A 25,764-nucleotide genomic window follows, 5' to 3' on the forward strand; every position below is an offset into this window, starting at 1 on the left:
ACACAGATATACAGACTAGCATATACACAGACTAGCATATACACAGACTAGCATATACACAGTCTAGCATTTACACAGACTAGCATATACACAGACTAGCATATACATCTGAGATGTAGTGCTTCCTAACGTAACAGATTAGCATATACACAGGCACACAGATTAACATTTACAAAGACTAAAATATACACAGACTAGCATATACACAGACACAGACTAGCATATGCACAGTCTAGCATATACACAGACTAGCATATACACAGACTAGCATATACGCACACTAGCATATACACAGACTAGCATATACACAGTCTAGCATATACACATACTAGCAAATTCACAGACTAACATATACAGACACACAGACTAGCATATACACAGATATACAGACTAGCATATACACAGTCTAGCATATACACAGATATACAGACTAGCATATACACAGACTAGCATATACACAGACTAGCATATACACAGTCTAGCATATACACAGACTAGCATATACACAGTCTAGCATATACACAGATATACAGACTAGCATATACACAGACTAGCATATACACAGACTAGCATATACACAGTCTAGCATTTACACAGACTAGCATATACACAGACTAGCATATACATCTGAGATGTAGTGCTTCCTAACGTAACAGATTAGCATATACACAGGCACACAGATTAACATTTACAAAGACTAAAATATACACAGACTAGCATATACACAGACACAGACTAGCATATGCACAGTCTAGCATATACACAGACTAGCATATACACAGACTAGCATATACGCAGACTAGCATATACACAGACTAGCATATACACAGACTAGCATATACACAGACTAGCATATAAACAGACTAACATATACACAGACTAGCATATACACAGACTAGCATATACACAGACTAGCCTATAGACAGACTAGCCTATAGACAGACACACAGACTAACGTATACACAGACACACAGACTAGCATATACACAGACACAGACTAGCCTATGCACAGTCTAGCATATACACAGACTAGCATATACACAGACTAGCATATACGCAGACTAGCATATACACAGACTAGCATATACACAGACTAGCATATACACAGACTAGCATATACACAGACTAGCCTCTACACAGACTAACATATACATAGACTAGCATATACACAGACAAAAACTAGCATATACACAGACTAGCATGTACACAGACTAGCATATACACAGACTAACATATACACAGACAAACAGATTAACATATACACAGACTAGCATATACACAGACTAGCATATACACAGACTAGCATATACACAGACTAACAGATTAACATATACACAGACTAGCATATATACAGACACACAGACTAGCATATACACAGACTAACATATACAGAGACTAACATATACACAGACACACAGACTAGCATATACACAGACTAGCATATACAGAGACTAGCATACACAGAGACTAGCATATACACAGACTAGCATATACACAGACACACAGACTAGCATATACACAGACTAACATATACATAGACTAGCATATACACAGACAAATACTAGCATATACACAGACTAGCATATACACAGACTAGCATATACACAGACTAACATATACACAGACAAACAGATTAACATATACACAGACTAGCATATATACAGACACACAGACTAGCATATACACAGACTAGCATATACACAGACTAACATATACACAGACAAAGACTAGCATATACACAGACTAGCATATACACAGACGAGCCTATAGACAGACACACAGACTAACATATACACAGACTAACATATAGACAGACTAGCATATACACAGACTAGCATATACACAGACTAGCATATACACAGTCTAGCATATACACATACTAGCAAATTCACAGACTAACATATACAGACACACAGACTAGCATATACACAGATATACAGACTAGCATATACACAGTCTAGCATATACACAGATATACAGACTAGCATATACACAGACTAGCATATACGCAGACTAGCATATACACAGACTAGCATATACACAGTCTAGCATATACACATACTAGCAAATTCACAGACTAACATATACAGACACACAGACTAGCATATACACAGATATACAGACTAGCATATACACAGTCTAGCATATACACAGATATACAGACTAGCATATACACAGACTAGCATATACGCAGACTAGCATATACACAGACTAGCATATACACAGACTAGCATATACACAGTCTAGCATTTACACAGACTAGCATATACACAGACTAGCATTTACACAGTCTAGCATATACACATACTAGCAAATTCACAGACTAACATATACAGACACACAGACTAGCATATACACAGATATACAGACTAGCATTTACACAGTCTAGCATATACACAGTCTAGCATATGAAGCTATACGTTGTACTGCTGGAGATGCAGAGGCAATTAATCTGATGAGAAACAACTGCTCTGCTGCTGCTGTGGGTGGGTGGAGTGGGTGGGGTGTGTGTGTGTGTGTGTGTGTGTGTGTGTGTGTGTGTGTGTGTGTGTGTGTGTGTGTGTGTGTGTGTGTGTGTGTGTGTGTGTGTGTGTGTGTGTGTGTGTGTGTGTGTATTGAGTTTGGCTGAACTCTTACCTCTGTGCAGAGTTGCTTTAAGACGAGTGAGAGTTTATATTTCAGACTGCATGTCAGATGGCTGGAGAAGAGGCAGGCACAGTGAGTCCCCCTGGAGAACCCCTTAACCTTCCTGGAAGCCCCTCCTAATCACCCCTCATCTAACCCCCTCCACCTCCTCTCCCTCCTCTCTATCCTCTACCTCCTCTCTAACCCCCTCTACCTCCTCTCCCTCCTCTACCTCCTCTCTAACCCCCTCTACCTCCTCTACCTCCTCTCTATCCTCCTCTACCTCCTCTCTGTCCTCCTCTACCTCCTCTCTATCCTCTACCTCCACTCTAACCCCCTCTACCTCCTCTCCCTCCTCTCTATCCTCCTCTACCTGCTCTCTATCCTCTACATCCTCTCTAACCCCCTCTACCTCCTCTCTCTCCTCTCTATCCTCCTCTACCTCCTCTACCTCCTCTCTACCCTCCTCTACCTCCTCTCTATCCTCTACCTCCTCTCTAACCCCATCTACATCCTCTACCTCCTCTATATCCTCCTCAACCTCCTCTCTATCCTCTACCTCCTCTCTAACCCCCTCTACCTCCTCTCTGTCCTCCTCTCCCTCCTCTCTATCCTCTACCTCCTCTCTGTCCGCCTCTCCCTCCTCTCTATCCTCCTCTACCTCCTCTCTATCCTCAACCTCCTCTCTGTCCTCCTCTCTATCCTCCTCTCTATCCTCCTCTCCCTCCTCTCTATCCTCTACCTCCTCTCTGTCCTCCTCTACCTCCTCTCTATCCTCCTCTCCCTCCTCTCTATCCTCCTCTCCCTCCTCTCTATCCTCTACCTCCTCTCTGTCCTCCTCTCCCTCCTCTCCCTCCTCTCTATCCTCTACCTCCTCTCTGTCCTCCTCTACCTTCTCTCTATCCTCCTCTACCTCCTCTCTAACCCCCTCTACCTCCTCTCCCTCTTCTCTATCCTCTACCTCCTCTCTATCCTCCTCTCGCTCCTCTCTATCCTCTACCTCCTCTCTAACCCCTCTACCTCCTCTCTATCCTCTACCTCCTCTCTAACCCCCTCTACGTCCTCTCCGTCCTCTCTATCCTCTACCTCCTCTCTATCCTCTACCTCCTCTCTAACCCCCTCTACCTCCTCTCCCTCCTCTCTATCCTCTACCTACTCTCTATCCTCTACCTCCTCTATATCCTCCTCTCCCTCCTCTCTATCCTCTACCTCCTCTCTCCCTCTCCCTCCTCTCTATCCTCTACCTCCTCTCGCCTCCTCTCCCTCCTCTCTATCCTCCTCTCCCTGCTCTCTACCTCCTCTCTATCCTCTACCTCCTCTCTATCCTCTACCTCCTCTCTATCCTTCTCTACCTCCTCTCTAACCCCCTCTCCCTCCTCTCTATCCTCTACCTCCTCTCTAACCTCCTCTACCTCCTCTCTATCCTCCTCTCCCTCCTCTCTATCCTCCTCTCCCTGCTCTCTACCTCCTCTCTATCCTCTACCTCCTCTCTATCCTCTACCTCCTCTCTATCCTCCTCTCCCTCCTCTCTATCCTCCTCTCCCTCCTCTCTAACCCCCTCTACCTCCTCTCCCTCCTCTCTATCCTCTACCTACTCTCTATCCTCTACCTCCTCTCTATCCTCCTCTCCCTCCTCTCTATCCTCTACCTCCTCTCTAACCCCCTCTCCCTCCTCTCTATCCTCTACCTCCTCTCTAACCTCCTCTACCTCCTCTCTATCCTCCTCTCCCTCCTCTCTATCCTCTACCTCCTCTCTAACCCCCTTTACCTCCTCTCCCTCCTCTCTATTCTCTACCTCCTTTCTAACCCCCTCTCCCTCCTCTCTATCCTCCTCTACCTCCTCTCTATCCTCCTCTCCCTCCTCTCTATCCTCCTCTATATCCTCCTCTCTATCCTCCTCTCTATCCTCCTATCTATCCTCCTCTCCCTCCTCTCTATCCTCCTCTACCTCCTCTCTATCCTCCTCTCCCTCCTCTCTATCCTCCTCTATCCTCCTCTCCCTCCTCTCTATTCTCCTCTACCTCCTCTCTATCCTCCTCTCCCTCCTCTCTATCCTCCTCTATCCTCCTCTACCTCCTCTCTATCCTCTACCTCCTCTCTATCCTCTACCTCCTCTCTATGCTCTACCTCCTCTATATCCTCGACCTCCTCCTCTCCCTCCTCTCTATCCTCCTCGACCTCCTCTCTATCCTCCTCTCCCTCCTCTCTATCCTCCTCTACCTCCTCTCTATCCTCCTCTACCTCCTCTCTATCCTCCTCTACCCCCTCTCTAACCTCCTCTACCTCCTCTATATCCTCCTCTACCTCCTCTCTATCCTCCTCTACCTCCTCTATATCCTCCTCTACCGCCTCTCTAACCTCCTCTACCTCCTCTCTAACCTCCTCTACCTCCTCTCTATCCTCCTCTACCTCCTCTCTAACCTCCTCTACCTCCTCTCTATCCTCCTCTACCTCCTCTCTATCCTCCTCTACCTCCTCTATATCCTCCTCTACCTCCTCTCTAACCCTCTATGGAAAGGGGAGACTCCCATGAACACGATGTTCTCCGTTTTGCTCTACAACCCCCACCTGTGTCACGGGCCTGTTCTAAAGCTAATCCATACAAATGAATGGAAGTATGGAGCTAGTTTTGTGCCAACAAAATGAAGAGGTTAAGTATGTGTGCTGCCCTACAGAATGCTCTCAATGGTGCATCTATAGGATGTTGTCAGGGTCTTAGCGGCATTACCGAATTTCTTCAGCCGCCTGAGGTTGAAGAGGCGTTGTTGTGCCACGATGTCGGTCTGGTGAGTCTATTTCAGTTGATGGAAGGGTTATTTTCCTGGCACCACTCTGACAGGGCCCTCACCTCCTCCCTGTAGGTTGTCTCATCGTTGTTGGTAATCAGGCCTACTACTGTCGTGTCATCAGCAAACTGGATGATTGAGTTGGAGTATGTGTGTGGCCACGCAGTCATGGGTGAACAGGGAGTACAGTAGAGGGCTGAGCGCCCTGCCGTTTGGGGCCCCCGTGTTGAGTATTAGCGTGGCGGATGTGTTGTTACTTACCCTTACCACCTACAGGTCGGCCCGTAAGGAAATCTAGGATTCAGTTGCACAGGGAGGAGGTCAGATCCAAGGCCCTGAGTTTAGTGACGAACTTGGAGCGTATTATGGCGTTAAAAGTTGAGCTGTAGTCAATGAACAGCTAGTCACATAGTTTTTCATCTTGTCCAGGTGTGAAAGGCGATTGCGTCAACCGTGGATCTGTTGGGGGTGCAAATTATAGTGGGTGAAGTGGTTCAAAGCACTTCATGACGACAGAAGTGACGGGGCGATAGTCATTTAGTTCAGTTACCTTGGTTTGCTTGGGTACAGGAGCAATGGTGGCCATCTTGAAGCAAGTGAGGAAGACAGACTGGGATAGAGAGAGGTTGAAAATGTCAATAAACACTCCAGCCGGCTGCATACTCTGAGGACACGGCTTGGGATGCCATCCGAGCTGTCAGCCTTGCGAGGGTTAACACACTACACACGTCAACTACAGAGATCGGGAGCCCATAGTCCGCAGAACATATCCCAGCCCACATGATCAAAACAGATTGGTCAGACCAGCATTGGACAGACCTAAACACGGCTGCTTCCTCTTTTCATCATTTCATCATGACTCAGAATTGAGTCATGGTCTAATTAGCAGGAGGCGGGGGGCGGGTGGCAGGGGGCGGGGCGGGGAGCGGGGGCTTTTGTATCCGTCTTGAAATGGCAAATAACAATGATCCGATGTCCTATTCCCACGAGTGAGATGTGTTGGTTTCTTAACCATTTACTTCAATGGTCTAAATCAGGCTCACAAAGAGTGTTCCTGGGTAGCACTTCGCTACACTCACATTAACTGTGACAAATAAACAAATACAATTTGATTTGATTTGATTTAGTCTTAAACAAATCTACTTTGAAACAGCCTTGGGATATGCTGTTTTCCAATTGGGGGCAAGCGCAGTGTCGGCTTGTGAGGGTGATGTACACAGCCGTGATACAAACAGCTGTGAATTCTTTCAGGAGATAATGAGGTCTGCATTTAGAGAGGAGGTAGAGGAACCGATAACTACTGTGATTATTATTATTTGACCATGCTGGTCATTTATGAACATTTGAACATCTTGGCGATGTTCTGTTATAATCTCTACCCGGCACAGCCAGAAGAGGACTGGCCACCCCACATAGCCTGGTTCCTCTCTAGGTTTCTTCCTAGGTTTTGACCTATCTAGGGAGTTTTTCCTAGCCACCGTGCTTCTACACCTGCATTGCTTGCTGTTTGGGGGGTTTTAGGCTGGGTTTCTGTACAGCACTTTGAGATATCAGCTGATGTACGAAGGGCTATATAAATAAATTGATTTGACTTGCATTTGATCAGAAACCCAGCCTAAAACCCCCCAAACAGCAAGCAATGCAGGTGTAGAAGCACGGTGGCTAGGAAAAACTCCCTAGATAGGGGCGGCAGGTTAGCCTAGTGGTTAGAGCGTTGGACTAGTAGCCGGAAGGTTGCAAGTTCAAACCCCCGAGCTGACAAGGTATAAATCTGTCGTTCTGCCCCTGAACAGGCAGTTAACCCACTGTTCCTAGGCCGTCATTGAAAATAAGAATTTGTTCTTAACTGACTTGCCTGGTTAAATAAAGGTTACATCATACCCCCAAGACCTTCCCCCTATTAAATAAAGGTAAAAAAAATAAAAATAAATAAATAAATAAAAATAAAAAATTCCAGGTCAGGGGAACATAGAAACTCTGAAGGGTTTTGTACACGCCTACAATCACATCATGAGTTGTTGATCATGATTCCAGGTCAGGGGAACATAGAAACTCTGAAGGGTTTTGTACACGCCTACAATCACATCATGAGTTGTTGATCATGATTCCAGGTCAGGGGAACATAGAAACTCTGAAGGGTTTTGTACACGCCTACAATCACATCATGAGTTGTTGATCATGATTCCAGGTCAGGGGAACATAGAAACTCTGAAGGGTTTTGTACACGCCTACAATCACATCATGAGTTGTTGATCATGATTCCAGGTCAGGGGAACATAGAAACTCTGAAGGGTTTTGTACACGCCTACAATCACATCATGAGTTGTTGATCATGATTCCAGGTCAGGGGAACATAGAAACTCTGAAGGGTTTTGTACACGCCTACAATCACATCATGAGTTGTTGATCATGATTCCAGGTCAGGGGAACATAGAAACTCTGAAGGGTTTTGTACACGCCTACAATCACATCATGAGTTGTTGATCATGATTCCAGGTCAGGGGAACATAGAAACTCTGAAGGGTTTTGTACACGCCTACAATCACATCATGAGTTGTTGATCATGATTCCAGGTCAGGGGAACATAGAAACTCTGAAGGGTTTTGTACACGCCTACAATCACATCATGAGTTGTTGATCATGATTCCAGGTCAGGGGAACATAGAAACTCTGAAGGGTTTTGTACACGCCTACAATCACATCATGAGTTGTTGATCATGATTCCAGGTCAGGGGAACATAGAAACTCTGAAGGGTTTTGTACACGCCTACAATCACATCATGAGTTGTTGATCATGATTCCAGGTCAGGGGAACATAGAAACTCTGAAGGGTTTTGTACACGCCTACAATCACATCATGAGTTGTTGATCATGATTCCAGGTCAGGGGAACATAGAAACTCTGAAGGGTTTTGTACACGCCTACAATCACATCATGAGTTGTTGATCATGATTCCAGGTCAGGGGAACATAGAAACTCTGAAGGGTTTTGTACACGCCTACAATCACATCATGAGTTGTTGATCATGATTCCAGGTCAGGGGAACATAGAAACTCTGAAGGGTTTTGTACACGCCTACAATCACATCATGAGTTGTTGATCATGATTCCAGGTCAGGGGAACATAGAAACTCTGAAGGGTTTTGTACACGCCTACAATCACATCATGAGTTGTTGATCATGATTCCAGGTCAGGGGAACATAGAAACTCTGAAGGGTTTTGTACACGCCTACAATCACATCATGAGTTGTTGATCATGATTCCAGGTCAGGGGAACATAGAAACTCTGAAGGGTTTTGTACACGCCTACAATCACATCATGAGTTGTTGATCATGATTCCAGGTCAGGGGAACATAGAAACTCTGAAGGGTTTTGTACACGCCTACAATCACATCATGAGTTGTTGATCATGATTCCAGGTCAGGGGAACATAGAAACTCTGAAGGGTTTTGTACACGCCTACAATCACATCATGAGTTGTTGATCATGATTCCAGGTCAGGGGAACATAGAAACTCTGAAGGGTTTTGTACACGCCTACAATCACATCATGAGTTGTTGATCATGATTCCAGGTCAGGGGAACATAGAAACTCTGAAGGGTTTTGTACACGCCTACAATCACATCATGAGTTGTTGATCATGATTCCAGGTCAGGGGAACATAGAAACTCTGAAGGGTTTTGTACACGCCTACAATCACATCATGAGTTGTTGATCATGATTCCAGGTCAGGGGAACATAGAAACTCTGAAGGGTTTTGTACACGCCTACAATCACATCATGAGTTGTTGATCATGATTCCAGGTCAGGGGAACATAGAAACTCTGAAGGGTTTTGTACACGCCTACAATCACATCATGAGTTGTTGATCATGATTCCAGGTCAGGGGAACATAGAAACTCTGAAGGGTTTTGTACACGCCTACAATCACATCATGAGTTGTTGATCATGATTCCAGGTCAGGGGAACATAGAAACTCTGAAGGGTTTTGTACACGCCTACATTCACATCATGAGTTGTTGATCATGATTCCAGGTCAGGGGAACATAGAAACTCTGAAGGGTTTTGTACACGCCTACAATCACATCATGAGTTGTTGATCATGATTCCAGGTCAGGGGAACATAGAAACTCTGAAGGGTTTTGTACACGCCTACAATCACATCATGAGTTGTTGATCATGATTCCAGGTCAGGGGAACATAGAAACTCTGAAGGGTTTTGTACACGCCTACAATCACATCATGAGTTGTTGATCATGATTCCAGGTCAGGGGAACATAGAAACTCTGAAGGGTTTTGTACACGCCTACATTCACATCATGAGTTGTTGATCATGATTCCAGGTCAGGGGAACATAGAAACTCTGAAGGGTTTTGTACACGCCTACAATCACATCATGAGTTGTTGATCATGATTCCAGGTCAGGGGAACATAGAAACTCTGAAGGGTTTTGTACACGCCTACAATCACATCATGAGTTGTTGATCATGATTCCAGGTCAGGGGAACATAGAAACTCTGAAGGGTTTTGTACACGCCTACAATCACATCATGAGTTGTTGATCATGATTCCAGGTCAGGGGAACATAGAAACTCTGAAGGGTTTTGTACACGCCTACAATCACATCATGAGTTGTTGATCATGATTCCAGGTCAGGGGAACATAGAAACTCTGAAGGGTTTTGTACACGCCTACAATCACATCATGAGTTGTTGATCATGATTCCAGGTCAGGGGAACATAGAAACTCTGAAGGGTTTTGTACACGCCTACAATCACATCATGAGTTGTTGATCATGATTCCAGGTCAGGGGAACATAGAAACTCTGAAGGGTTTTGTACACGCCTACAATCACATCATGAGTTGTTGATCATGATTCCAGGTCAGGGGAACATAGAAACTCTGAAGGGTTTTGTACACGCCTACAATCACATCATGAGTTGTTGATCATGATTCCAGGTCAGGGGAACATAGAAACTCTGAAGGGTTTTGTACACGCCTACAATCACATCATGAGTTGTTGATCATGATTCCAGGTCAGGGGAACATAGAAACTCTGAAGGGTTTTGTACACGCCTACAATCACATCATGAGTTGTTGATCATGATTCCAGGTCAGGGGAACATAGAAACTCTGAAGGGTTTTGTACACGCCTACAATCACATCATGAGTTGTTGATCATGATTCCAGGTCAGGGGAACATAGAAACTCTGAAGGGTTTTGTACACGCCTACAATCACATCATGAGTTGTTGATCATGATTCCAGGTCAGGGGAACATAGAAACTCTGAAGGGTTTTGTACACGCCTTCAATCACATCATGAGTTGTTGATCATGATTCCAGGTCAGGGGAACATAGAAACTCTGAAGGGTTTTGTACACGCCTACAATCACATCATGAGTTGTTGATCATGATTCCAGGTCAGGGGAACATAGAAACTCTGAAGGGTTTTGTACACGCCTACAATCACATCATGAGTTGTTGATCATGATTCCAGGTCAGGGGAACATAGAAACTCTGAAGGGTTTTGTACACGCCTACAATCACATCATGAGTTGTTGATCATGATTCCAGGTCAGGGGAACATAGAAACTCTGAAGGGTTTTGTACACGCCTACAATCACATCATGAGTTGTTGATCATGATTCCAGGTCAGGGGAACATAGAAACTCTGAAGGGTTTTGTACACGCCTACAATCACATCATGAGTTGTTGATCATGATTCCAGGTCAGGGGAACATAGAAACTCTGAAGGGTTTTGTACACGCCTACAATCACATCATGAGTTGTTGATCATGATTCCAGGTCAGGGGAACATAGAAACTCTGAAGGGTTTTGTACACGCCTACAATCACATCATGAGTTGTTGATCATGATTCCAGGTCAGGGGAACATAGAAACTCTGAAGGGTTTTGTACACGCCTACAATCACATCATGAGTTGTTGATCATGATTCCAGGTCAGGGGAACATAGAAACTCTGAAGGGTTTTGTACACGCCTACATTCACATCATGAGTTGTTGATCATGATTCCAGGTCAGGGGAACATAGAAACTCTGAAGGGTTTTGTACACGCCTACAATCACATCATGAGTTGTTGATCATGATTCCAGGTCAGGGGAACATAGAAACTCTGAAGGGTTTTGTACACGCCTACAATCACATCATGAGTTGTTGATCATGATTCCAGGTCAGGGGAACATAGAAACTCTGAAGGGTTTTGTACACGCCTACAATCACATCATGAGTTGTTGATCATGATTCCAGGTCAGGGGAACATAGAAACTCTGAAGGGTTTTGTACACGCCTACAATCACATCATGAGTTGTTGATCATGATTCCAGGTCAGGGGAACATAGAAACTCTGAAGGGTTTTGTACACGCCTACAATCACATCATGAGTTGTTGATCATGATTCCAGGTCAGGGGAACATAGAAACTCTGAAGGGTTTTGTACACGCCTACAATCACATCATGAGTTGTTGATCATGATTCCAGGTCAGGGGAACATAGAAACTCTGAAGGGTTTTGTACACGCCTACAATCACATCATGAGTTGTTGATCATGATTCCAGGTCAGGGGAACATAGAAACTCTGAAGGGTTTTGTACACGCCTACAATCACATCATGAGTTGTTGATCATGATTCCAGGTCAGGGGAACATAGAAACTCTGAAGGGTTTTGTACACGCCTACAATCACATCATGAGTTGTTGATCATGATTCCAGGTCAGGGGAACATAGAAACTCTGAAGGGTTTTGTACACGCCTACAATCACATCATGAGTTGTTGATCATGATTCCAGGTCAGGGGAACATAGAAACTCTGAAGGGTTTTGTACACGCCTACAATCACATCATGAGTTGTTGATCATGATTCCAGGTCAGGGGAACATAGAAACTCTGAAGGGTTTTGTACACGCCTACAATCACATCATGAGTTGTTGATCATGATTCCAGGTCAGGGGAACATAGAAACTCTGAAGGGTTTTGTACACGCCTACAATCACATCATGAGTTGTTGATCATGATTCCAGGTCAGGGGAACATAGAAACTCTGAAGGGTTTTGTACACGCCTACAATCACATCATGAGTTGTTGATCATGAAACAAACTCTTCCTCCTTTGTTTTTCCCACTAAGCTCTTTTAGCCTGACCGCGCGATGAAGCCAGAGGATTAGATTTCAAAACTAAACGTCCTCTCCTAGGATTAACCCTGAGGTATCATCTCCCACAAAAAAAACCTGCTCCACTAGGGGTCAGAGGTTAACCTGACTGTGAAGGCCCAAGTTCCCTGTCTGTGTCACAAATAGCACTAGATTCGCTATTTAGTGCATTACTTTGGCTTGGTCAACTACATAGGGACTAGGGTGCCATTTGTGACAGTAGAACTGACTGTCTTACAGGAAGTGACAGTAGAACTGACTGTCTTACAGGAAGTGACAGTAGAACTTACTGTCTTAAAGGAAGTGACAGTAGAACTGACTGTCTTACAGGAAGTGACAGTAGAACTGACTGTCTTAAAGGAAGTGACATTAAAACCGACTGTCTTAAAGGAAGTGACAGTAGAATTGGCCGTCTTAAAGGAAGTGACAGTAGAACTGGCCGTCTTAAAGGAAGTGACAGTAGAACTGGCCGTCTTAAAGGAAGTGACATTAAAACCGACTGTCTTAAAGGAAGTGACAGTAGAATTGGCCGTCTTAAAGGAAGTGACAGTAGAACTGGCCGTCTTAAAGGAAGTGACAGTAGAACTGGCCGTCTTAAAGGAAGTGACAGTAGAAATGGCCGTCTTACAGGAAGTGACAGTAGAACTGACCGTCTTAAAGGAAGTGACAGTAGAACTGACCGTCTTAAAGGAAGTGACAGTAGAACTGGCCGTCTTAAAGGAAGTGACAGTAGAACCGACTGTCTTAAAGGAAGTGACAGTAGAACTGACTGTCTTAAAGGAAGTGACATTAAAACCGACTGTCTTAAAGGAAGTGACATTAAAACCGACTGTCTTAAAGGAAGTGACATTAAAACCGACTGTCTTAAAGGAAGTGACATTAAAACCGATTGTCTTAAAGGAAGTGACAGTAAAACCGACTGTCTTAAAGGAAGTGACAGTAGAACTGACTGTCTTAAAGGAAGTGACAGTAGAACTGACTGTCACAAAGGAAGTGACATTAAAACCGACTGTCTTAAAGGAAGTGACAGTAGAACTGGCCGTCTTAAAGGAAGTGACAGTAGAACTGGCCATCTTAAAGGAAGTGACAGTAGAACTGGCCGTCTTAAAGGAAGTGACAGTAGAACTGGCCGTCTTAAAGGAAGTGACAGTAGAACTGACCGTCTTAAAGGAAGTGACATTAGAACTGACCGTCTTAAAGGAAGTGACAGTAGAACTGGCCGTCTTAAAGGAAGTGACAGTAGAACCGACTGTCTTAAAGGAAGTGACAGTAGAACTGACTGTCTTAAAGGAAGTGACATTAAAACCGACTGTCTTAAAGGAAGTGACATTAAAACCGACTGTCTTAAAGGAAGTGACATTAAAACCGACTGTCTTAAAGGAAGTGACATTAAAACCGACTGTCTTAAAGGAAGTGACAGTAAAACCGACTGTCTTAAAGGAAGTGACAGTAGAACTGACTGTCTTAAAGGAAGTGACAGTAGAACTGACTGTCTTAAAGGAAGTGACATTAAAACCGACTGTCTTAAAGGAAGTGACAGTAGAACTGACTGTCTTAAAGGAAGTGACATTAAAACCGACTGTCTTAAAGGAAGTGACAGTAGAACCGACTGTCTTAAAGGAAGTGACATTAAAACCGACTGTCTTAAAGGAAGTGACATTAAAACCGACTGTCTTAAAGGAAGTGACAGTAGAACCGACTGTCTTAAAGGAAGTGACATTAAAACCGATTGTCTTAAAGGAAGTGACAGTAAAACCGACTGTCTTAAAGGAAGTGACAGTAGAACTGACTGTCTTAAAGGAAGTGACAGTAGAACTGACTGTCTTAAAGGAAGTGACATTAAAACCGACTGTCTTAAAAGAAGTGACAGTAGAACCGACTGTCTTAAAGGAAGTGACAGTAGAACTGACTGTCTTAAAGGAAGTGACAGTAACAGGGTTGTTGCTGTTGAAGTGTAAACTAAAACTATACTCCTAAAACGTAACGTTAGACTGAGCTCAAGGCATCAAGGCTACTATGAGCTGTGAGTGGGGTCTGTCTGTCTGTCTGTAGCAGCAGTTGAAACCTCTGACATCTAGAGGGGATCTGAAAGGAACTGTGATCACCTACTGCCACCTTGTGGAGACCAAATAACATTCTGAAATTCTTCCAAAGATTTCATGATACTCAACTGGCTTCATACTTTTGCATTTTGAGCATTTACTAAATGAACTTTTGACTTGACCAAGAGTCAGTGTTAGAATATTACCTAGTTCATGTTAATACGAGGCTCTGAGGCTGTGGTCGGCTATTAATACCTTGGTATCTCTTCAGCTCCAGTGGTGTTCCAGAATGCATTCTGTCAGACACTGCAAGGCATTTCAGGTGTGAAAAACATCAGTGAGGTAGGTAGCCTAGTGGTTAGAGCGTCAGACTTGTGACCAAAAGGTTGTAAGATCAAATCCCCAAGCTGACAAGGTAAAAATCTGTTGTTCTGCCCCTGAACAGGCAGTTAACTCACCGTTCCTAGACTGTCATTGAAAATAAGAATTTGTTCTTTTTTGTTCCCAGACCCACAAAAGTCTATGCTAGGTAAAGCTCCGCCTTATCTCAGCTCACTGATCACCATAGCAACGCCCACCCGTAGCACGCGCTCCAGAAGGTATATCTCACTGGTCATCCTCAAAGCCAACTCCTCCTTTGGCCGCCTTTCCTTCCAGTTCTCTGCTGCCAATGACTGGAACGAATTGCAAAAATCAATGAAGTTGGGGCAAAAAAGTATTGAGTCAGCCACCAATTGTGCAAGTTCTCCCACTTAAAAAGATGAGAGAGGCCTGTAATTTTCATTATAGGTACACTTCAACTATTACAGACAAAATTAGAAAAAAAATCCAGAAAATCACATTGTAGGATTTTTTATGAATTTATTTGCAAATTATGGTGGAAAATAAGTATTTGGTCACCTACAAACAAGCAGATAGATAAAATAAAATAAAATACGAGGTGTAACCTGACAAATTTATGGATATAGCAGCCTGTAGACTAATATGTCTGTCAACAGGTATGCCTAACTGTTATTTATTAAATAGGAAGAAATGGGCTCCAACACAAAGCCATCTTGTTGTTAGTAATTAAAATGAAGACGTTGAAGCCAAATAGACTACATATCAGGCTCTCATTTCCCCACATAGAGGCTACATTACATTCAGAGAAATTCATCAACAAAGCCAGAAAGGGGAAGATTGTACAGTAGACGACACAGCTCAGTTGACTGTGCAACAACAATAATCATCATCATTTAGTATACTTCTATAACGCTTTTCATAGCACCTCAAAGCAAAACAACAAACAAGCAATATGTCACGACAGGTCAACCAATAGAGGCCAGGTCTTTGAAAGCTGCTTCAGCTGAAGATAGAGAGGGTCAGTTCATAGCTTGAGCAGAGAGAGCTGGTCAGAGGATGGTAGACGATAGAGTCTGCTGGTGATGTGGTAGAGGGTTAAGTCAAACTCTTCCAAATCGGGGTAGCAGTCACTTGGCTGATGCTCCAGAAAGCTCACCACAGTTCAGAATAGTAGCCAGTCGTCCTCACTATGAGCCCTCTGCCTCAGCACTGTTGTATTCCTGTCTCCCATTCTTATCACGCTTCAGGCCACTCCTTAAATTTAGTTCTCCAAAGATCTGGAATTGGCAGCCAGATGAAATTAAAAAAAGATAGTACTGTGTCCAGATGCATTTTTTTTTCAAACAAAAGCTAGCTAGCCAAGCCAAAAAGTGTTAACCTGTCAATCAACCTGCAAATCTGTGGCTCAAAAACACCAGATATATGCAATAAAAACTCATTGTTATCTAAAACAAAAGAGCTGAAAAAAAACGATGAAAAACACCTAAAAATAACAAAATATGTACAAATTTACAGGAGCTCTGTGCTTACGCTGCTATTATGGCGCCATGGCAACTATAGAACTCAACATCAACTGCTGTGATGTCAGCGCCCTTCTATGGATTCTGTTTCATTACAGAAGGTTGTGAAAACGAGAACGTTCTCCAGTTTCTACTCAGGCTCTTTTATTTTTCAATGTTTGTCTTTATTTTATGCATTATTTATTTTGGCAAACAATGTTTAACTTTCTGAATTCTTTATTCTTTCCAAAACAAAGCAAGAAACATCTTTATTCTTCCATTACGTTATTCTAGATCTAGATCTAGATTCTTCCATTACGGTAGATCTGTCATTCTCATTGGAAGCCAGTCTAAGGGGCGGTAGATCTGTCATTCTCATTGGAAGCCAGTCTAAGGGGCGGTAGATCTGTCATTCTCATTGGAAGCCAGTCTAAGGGGCGGTAGACCTGTCATTCTCATTGGAAGCCAGTCTAAGGGGCGGTAGACCTGTCATTCTCATTGGAAGCCAGTCTAAGGGGAGGTAGATCTGTCATTCTCATTGGAAGCCAGTCTAAGGGGCGGTAGATCTGTTCTATTTTCTATGCTATTTCTATGCTTCACATGCCTAAGTTTCGTTTTTACTTGCTTTTACTTGCCGGTTTTGTTCACCAGCTTCAGACGGCTGAAAATACAATATTCATGGTCATGGAAAAATATATTTCACAGCGGTTTAGATGGTACAATGTTTCTCTACACTATGCTTGCTTGTCACAAACTGAAATTAAACAAACTATTAGAATTTTCTGCAACCTGGAAATGGCAGAGCAATTTCATATATCGAATCAAAATGTAAAGTTCAATGTGTTTCCAATGCATTTTTCACTCTAATGATAGTTTTGTCACAAAGACTGTTGTGTTAAAATAGCGCATGGGCCTACTCTGATTTTGGCACCTGCTCTCTAGCCAACAGCTCAGTGCTGGTAGGCTACTCTACATGATGACATTATAGTGGATAAGAGTGGTAATATTTTTATTTGTCAAACAGCAGTCAAGCATTAATCATCATATCACCAGAATAAGACCCCCGATATTTATTGGAAAAGAGCATCAAGCTCATCACCTTGTGCTTTCGCCCCCCCCAGTGATGTTCATCATAACTTACTTCATCTGTAGCCTAATAAATCCCGAGTCGTGGTGGGAGGACCACACACCATATCATCACGACTCCCAAGTTTACTTCGTTATTATACCAATATTTGCATAAAAAAGGTATTTCTAGCATATTTAATTTTACACAAAAACATCCCACCATGTCTTAACAAAAATATGATCACTTCACTTGCATAAAAACTGTGGATGAAAACTGAGTGAGTTATTTGAAGAGTTTCTGGTCTGGATCTGCCTGTAGATAGATGAACTCTTCCACAGGTGAGGTTGAGCCTGACGACCAACAGCTGTTTCTACAAGTAAACACCATCACAGTACCAAACTCCAGCCCCGTATTCATCTCTACATCCCCCATCTCTACCGCTGACCTTGACCCAGTGTCTGTCCTCTGCAGCAGGCTGACCAGAGCAGGCATCAGTTGTAACTCAAACACCCTGATTCCTCCACAGTGACAGCAGCCAGGTTTAATCCAAGGCAGGTCCGAGGGGGGGTCAGACAAGAAGAGAGGAGACCCGTGCCAGCTGTACCGCAACACCTGCTCCGGACACACAGAGATCCTCTTCATGAAGTGGGAGAACACCGCGTCTCCATGTCTGGGGTTGTCCTTCTCGTACCTCTCCTCCCCTCCTCCCCCCTCAGTGCTCCCGATCATCCCTACTCCCTCTCTCTGCTCGTACTCCCTCAGCAGAGTCTCAGCGTGCTCCAGGTCTGACTGACCACCCAGGTCCGTCTCATCCACCACACTGATGTAGAAAGGTCTGTAGGTAGGGATGTTACCCGTTACCTCCCCTTCCTCCTCCACCACCTTTTCTCCTCCTTCCAGACTGAGTCCCTGAAGCTTGACGCTCACATCCAGCTCAAAGGAGGTCCCGGTGAGTGAGAGGATCTCAGGATCCTCTCCCCCCATATGAGCTTGGTTCTGGGCCTTGTCCCATCCATCTCCCCCCTCCTGCTTGTCCTCTTCTTCACCCCAGTCATCAGTCCCATCACACCAGTATGTGGTTGTCATGGGAACCTCTTTAACTGGGGCGTGGCCTGGAGGTTGGACCACATGGTTGGTTCTGACCTCTGATTCCAGACACTGAGAACGCAGAACCCTCCAGCTTTCCGGTTGTCCGCTGCACTGTGGCCCGGGGCAGGCGAACACATTCAGGGTGCGGTGGTAGGGAGACGCCGCTAGGGGGCAGTACACCTGCACCACATGGGCCATGACCGCGCTGCATAGACCACAGCGTGGACGTTGCCATGATATCACTGGAAGCTTGTCCGGTTGGTCGCCAATTTTGTTCGTCAAGAAAGACATCGGATATCGCTTTGAATCGATTTCCCCATCACACAGTCCGATGAGAACTGCCGCGTCAACTGCAGCCATACTATTCTACTATTGTTTAGTTGTTAGAACTGGACTTGAAGCCAATCGCCATGTTGAAACTCGTCAACAAGTCCGGTGACGTAATGACGCACAGACATGAGGCACAACGCAAGCGACGTATCCGCGCATGCGCATGAACGAAGCGCCGTTTTCAACGAGGTATTTTTCAGGATGTGAAGCGATAGTTTGGTGCAATCGTTGCTTGCAAAATGTTGGGATAGCTAGTAAATTCATTCATTAGTTGAACATAAAGTATTTGAGTTCCCTAAACTTGGTCGGTGCAAGTTATTTTGCAAACATAAGGTGTTTGTTCACCGTTTGCCTACGATTTGTGTTTGTACGTTAAAGTGATTGTTTTGTTGTAGCTAGCTACTTACCTTGCTAGTTAATATCTAAGTTTAACTATCTCGCATTGTAGGTTCCATTGGTAAGTTAGCTAGCTTAGAAAACCCATTTCTGGCGTTGTGGATGGTAGCTAGCTATAGAAGTCGATAATTACAACATTATTGATGGCAACTAATGCTGACCATGTTTTGATCCATTGTAATCGTCCCATTGAAGCCTGAGCCGAGATGTTTGGTCCCAAACCGACACTTCAGGACCGCCAGCACCTTTACCAGCTGATCATCAGCCAGCTGTTGAATGAATGTTACACCAACGTGTCTAACAGCCTCCCAGAAGTCAAGACGTATTCCCACGCATCATTCATTTGATGTTTTATTTAACGTTTATTTAGGTAATAGAGACATGATCCTATATAAATGTAAGGTTTGACATTATTGTTATAGTGAAATATTATATCTGTTTCTGCTTGCAGTCTACAAATGATTTGTAATTCTCTTCTGCCCCCGACCCTCTGCTCAACAAAAAAATCGGTCTGTGGCTGAATCTAGTTGATGATCATGTCACTGTTTTGGGTCCATGTCAGGATACCAGCTACATGTCACTGTTTTGGGTCCATGTCAGGATACCAGCTACATGTCACTGTTTTGGGTCCATGTCAGGATACCAGCTACATGTCACTGTTTTGGGTCCATGTCAGGATACCAGCTACATGTCACTGTTTTGGGTCCATGTCAGGATACCAGCTACATGTCACTGTTTTGGGTCCGTGTCAGGATACCAGCTACATGTCACTGTTTTGGGTCCGTGTCAGGATACCAGCTACATGTCACTGTTTTGGGTCCCTGTCAGGATACCAGCTACATGTCACTGTTTTGGGTCCGTGTCAGGATACCAGCTACATGTCACTGTTTTGGGTCCGTGTCAGGATACCAGCTACATGTCACTGTTTTGGGTTGTACTATATTGCGTCATTTCATCCATCAATCTTGCCTTGCAAATGGCGACAGTGCAGTATGCTAGCAACCTGTCTACAGGTTGCACGATGATGGTGCAGTCAGGTGGTCCGACACATCGACCTGGAGTTTCAGCGCCGACGTCCAGAGTCTCCTGAGGCGTCTTGAGTACGATACTCGCTGTGTGACATCCCATAAAGGTCCCTGTCATGTCGCCACACACAGCCGAGACGGGCAACCCATCGCTACGAGCTCGGCAGACGCCTCCATCAAATTCTCTGGACGCAGAACGTATGCTGGCCAAGAGTGCCATGCCCACAGAGGTGAGACGTAAAGGAGGCTAAGTCCCAATTCTTCACTATTCTCCTAAATTGTACACTTGACACTCTCATGGATTAAGAAGTATTAGCGTGGAGTTTTCCACCATTTGTTAATCCATGACTGGAAGTGTAGAGAATCAGGATGCGTGCTCTCCCCTGCCTAGAGCTCTACATTTGTCCCGGAGCCCAGTGAACAGAACGCTGTGCTGCAGACGTTGTAATATTGTCCCTGTGTGTTCTAGATGATGATGAATGAGACGGCCCAGCAGAACACGGAGAACCCGCCTGTGATCAGAACACTGCAGGACCATGTTTACGAGCTCACGTCTGGCATTCCACCCCACCGAACAGATTCTGGCGTCGGGGTCACGTGGGGGTCACGTGCCTACATCCTCAAACTGTTTGACTACTCCAAGCACTCTGCCAAGAGGGCCGTCAAACACATACTGGTCTGTAGGGACAGTCTGGGCCGTCAAACATACTGGTCTGTAGGGACGGTCTGGGCCGTCAAACACATACTGGTCTGTAGGGACAGTCTGGGCCGTCAAACACATACTGGTCTGTAGGGACAGTCTGGGCCGTCAAACACATACTGGTCTGTGGGGACGGTCTGGGCCGTCAAACACATACTGGTCTGTAGGGACGGTCTGGGCCGTCAAACACATACTGGTCTGTAGGGACAGTCTGGGCCGTCAAACACATACTGGTTAAAAGGATTAGACCTACACAGATCTGTGTCATGTCACTAACAGTGATGTGTGTTACTTCCTCACAGGAAGCAGAGATGCTGCGGTCCATTTCCTTCCACCCGTCAGATACGTTTCTGTAGGTGGGGACCCAGCATCCCATCCTCCGCCTCGATGTGTGTGTCTCTATTGGTGTGTGTGTCTCTATTGGTGTGTGTGTCTCTATTGGTGTGTGTGTCTCTATTGGTGTGTGTGTCTCTATTGGTGTGTGTGTCTCTATTGGTGTGTGTGTCTCTATTGGTGTGTGTCTCTCTATTGGTGTGTGTCTCTCTCTCTCTTGGTGTGTGTGTCTCTCTCTTGGTGTGTGTGTGTGTCTGTTCATGTGTCTCTGTCTTGGTGTCTGTGTGTGTGTGTTTCTCTCTTGGTGTGTGTGTGTATATCTCTCTCTTGGTGTAAACAGAGATCTGTTTATTATGAGATGTTGTCCTGTCTACAGAGAGCTGTTTATTATGAGATGTTGTCCTGTCTACAGAGAGCTGTTTATTATGAGATGATGTCCTGTCTACAGAGATCTGTTTATTATGAGGTGTGGTCCTGTCTACAGAGACCTGTTTATTATGAGGTGTGGTCCTGTCCACAGAGACCTGTTTATTATGAGGTGTGGTCCTGTCTACAGAGACCTGTTTATTATGAGGTGTGGTCCTGTCTACAGAGACCTGTTTATTATGAGGTGTGGTCCTGTCTACAGAGACCTGTTTATTATGAGGTGTGGTCCTGTCCACAGAGAGCTGGCTGATTTTAAATGAACAATGTTATTTGGAATCTAAATAATGAATGATGATAGTTCTAGTTATTTTATTTTGAAGACAAAATGATCAACATTCATATTTTTATTTCATCTTTTGATATAAAAAAAAAACGACTTTGTTGTTGAGTAAGTGTTGTAACTTCTTTTTCACTTTTTGATTTATTTTTTGTCTTTCTGTCTGTCACAGATTTGTATTAAAACCTTGAAGTGATGTTTCCCTGTTTTTAATCATATACACATAAGAATTATACCTGTTTTTGTGAGAAACACTGACCTGGGTCCTGGTCTGTTTCTGGTCTTCTGGTTCAATCAGACATTTGGATTGACAATGAAACAGACTGGCACCCAGGTTAGAGAAACACCTGCATGAGAATTCACCATGAAATGAATTCCGCTGCTCTATCTAACGCTGCGTACACTGAGTATACCAAGTACCCCCCCCCCCCCTTTTGCCCTCAGAAAAGCCTCAAGTCGTCGGGGCGTGGACTCTACAAGGGGTCGAAAGCGTTCCACAGGGATACTGGCCCATGTTGACTCCAATGCTTCCCACAGTTGTGTCAAATTAGCTGGATGTCCTTTGGGTGGTGGACCATTCTTGATACACACGGGAAACTTGTCCCTAACACCTGGCACCTACTACCATACCCTGTTCAAAGGCACTTAAATATTTTGCAAATTCTCCCTCTTTCACCTGGTCAGCCTGTCAAGGAAAGAGCAGGTTGTTCTTAATGTTTTGTCCACTCTGTATGTTCAGTCTAAACTGCCATCCTAGAAGTCGTTTGTGTGACTTCAAATTGAGGGGCGTTGTACACAAACTTATCAGCGATTGGATCGTTTAACAAATCAGAGTATCAAAGTTGAAAAAGTCATCATGTAGGTAAGCTCTTGCCCAACCCATCGGTTTCTGAGAACAATGAGAACGGTCAAATTCTAGAAATCGTTGGGACTCATGGTGGCGAAGAAACACCACTTGGCTGAAGCGATGTCATAAAGTTGGGCTATGGGTGTTAGGTGGAGAAACAGAGAGAGAGCTAACAGACCTCACTGACGCAGGAGACCACAGCTTTCTCAGTGATTGGCTGTTGCTGTGGTCAGTGGTTTAGGCTGAGCACATAGGAAACTTCACAATAGACCGATGTTTACTGCTAGTCCGTGGTATTTGCACATTTACACAGGAAAACCTACAGCGTTATTCTGTTCTGACTCATACCACAATATAACCTGACATCAGTGACAATTTTCTCATGTTAGTCTTGGTGGGAAACACGCCAGCAAAGCCACAACACAGCGCTAACCAATACTATTAATTGCACTATAACTATGCCGAGCGATGCCCACAAACTTTTAAGGCCGACATAAAACTGTTCCAACACCTTACCACAAATCATACTTCATTGACAGCATGGCCAATGTTAAATGTTTATCATTTTAAAGTAGGAAAAGAGACCCTTAATCTTAGACTTGGGACCACACAGCCACTCCATTGAATCGCAGGCTAATGATTACTTTGCAGTGCTTGCAGTTAGCCACTGATTCCTTCCAAACCACTCATTGTTGAATTTGCGATTTCCAATTTGTGTAGTGTTTATGTCTAATGGAGAACTTGATTCATGATGACCGCTAGCTAAGATTTCGAAAGTATGATGTTGACATGATCAGTCCAGTCAAAGCTACTGTGCATATAACGTGATTTGACGTAATTTGAAAAGCCCCCCAAAGTCATGTCCCCCAACCCAGTCATATACCCCCAACCCAGTCATATCCTCCCCAACCCAGTCATATCCCCCAACCCAGTCATATCACCCAACCCAGTCATATCCCCCAACCCAGTCATACCCCCCAACCCAGTCATGTCCCCCAACCCAGTCATGTCCCCCAACCCAGACATATACCCCCAACCCAGACATATCCCCCCAACCCAGTCACATCCCCCATACCCCCAACCCAGTCATATCCCCAACCCAGTTATATGCCCACAACCCAGTCATGTCCCCCAACCCAGTCATGTCCCCCAACCCAGTCATGTCCCCCAAACCAGTCATATCCCCCCAACCCAGTCATATCCCCCAACCCAGTCATATACCCCCAACACAGACATATCCCCCCCCAACCCAGTAATTTCCCCTAACCCAGACATATACCCCCAACCCAGACATATCCCCCCCAACCCAGTCATATACCCCCAACCCAGTCACCCCCCATACCCCCAAACCAGTCATGTCCCCAAACACAGTCATGTCCCCCAACCCAGTAATATACCCCCAACCCAGACAAACCCCACCCAACCCAGTCATATCCCGCATAACCCCAACCCAGTCATATCCCCCAACCCAGTTATATTCCCCCAACCCAGTCATGTCCCCCAACCCAGTCATGTCCCCCAAACCAGTCATATCCCCCCCAACCCAGTCATATCCCCCAACCCAGTCATATCCCCCAACCCAGTCATACCCCAAACCCAATCATTTCCCCCAACCCAGTCATATCCCCCAACCCAGTCATATCCCCCAACCCAGTCATGTCCCCCAAACCAGTCATGTCCCGCCCAACCCTTTCATATACCCCCAACCCAGTCATATCCCCCCCAACCCAGTCATATACCCCCAACCCAGTCATGTCCCCCCCAACACAGTCATGTCCCCCAACCCAGTCATATCCCCCAACCCAGTCATGTCCCCAAACCCAGTTATATGCCCCCAACCCAGTCATTTCCCCCAAACCAGTCATGTCCCCCAACCCAGGTATATACCCCCAACCCAGTCATAACCCCCCCAACCCAGTCATATCCCCCAACCCAGTCATATACCCCCCAACCCAGACATATCCCCCCCAACCCAGTCATATACCCCCAACCCAGCCATGTCCCACCCAACACAGTCATGTCCCCCAACCCAGTCATATCCCCCAACCCAGTCATATCCCCCATACCCCCCAACCCAGTCATGTCCCCAAACCCAGTCATATCCCCGCCAACACAGTCATTTCCCCCAACCCAGTCATATCCCCCAACCCAGTCATGTCCCCCAACCCAGGTATATACCCCCAACCCAGTCATATCCTCCCCAACCCAGTCATATCCCCCAACCCAGTCATACCCCCCAAACCAGTCATGTCCCCCAACACATTCATGTCCCCCAACCCAGTCATATACCCCCAACCCAGACATACCCTCCCAACCCAGTCATATCCCCCATACCCCCAACCCAGTCATATCCCCCAACCCAGTAATATGCCCCCAAACCCAATCATTTCCCCCAACCCAGTCATATCCCCCAACCCAGTCATATCCCCCAACCCAGTCATGTCCCCCAAACCAGTCATGTCCCGCCCAACCCTTTCATATACCCCCAACCCAGTCATATCCCCCCCCAACCCAGTCATATACCCCCAACCCAGTCATGTCCCCCCCAACACAGTCATGTCCCCCAACCCAGTCATATCCCCCAACCCAGTCATGTCCCCAAACCCAGTTATATGCCCCCAACCCAGTCATTTCCCCCAAACCAGTCATGTCCCCCAACCCAGGTATATACCCCCAACCCAGTCATAACCCCACCAACCCAGTCATATCCCCCAACCCAGTCATATACCCCCAACCCAGACATATCCCCCCCCAACCCAGTCATATACCCCCAACCCAGCCATGTCCCACCCAACACAGTCATGTCCCCC

General features: G+C 45.1%; 2 protein-coding genes across 2 annotated transcripts; one reads left to right on the forward strand and one right to left on the reverse strand.

Annotated features, from left to right (window-relative positions):
• Positions 1-15,468: 15,468 nt before the first annotated feature.
• On the reverse strand, positions 15,469-19,065 carry pdcd2l (programmed cell death 2-like). Its single transcript, XM_031825866.1, has one exon. The coding sequence runs from the start codon at positions 18,978-18,980 to the stop codon at positions 17,814-17,816; it is 1,167 nt and encodes a 388-aa protein (XP_031681726.1). The 5' UTR covers positions 18,981-19,065; the 3' UTR covers positions 15,469-17,813.
• Positions 19,066-19,067: 2 nt separating this feature from the next.
• Positions 19,068-22,303, forward strand: LOC109878845 (cleavage stimulation factor subunit 1-like). The gene is made up of 2 exons (XM_020471048.2): positions 19,068-20,601; positions 20,841-22,303. Exons 1-2 carry the CDS (start codon positions 20,488-20,490, stop codon positions 21,162-21,164), a joined length of 438 nt encoding a protein of 145 aa, XP_020326637.1. The 5' UTR covers positions 19,068-20,487; the 3' UTR covers positions 21,165-22,303.
• The last annotated feature ends 3,461 nt before the right edge of the window (positions 22,304-25,764 follow it).

This window comes from Oncorhynchus kisutch, linkage group LG5 (genome assembly GCF_002021735.2).
Source record: "Oncorhynchus kisutch isolate 150728-3 linkage group LG5, Okis_V2, whole genome shotgun sequence".
NCBI classification, from domain to species: domain Eukaryota; kingdom Metazoa; phylum Chordata; class Actinopteri; order Salmoniformes; family Salmonidae; genus Oncorhynchus; species Oncorhynchus kisutch.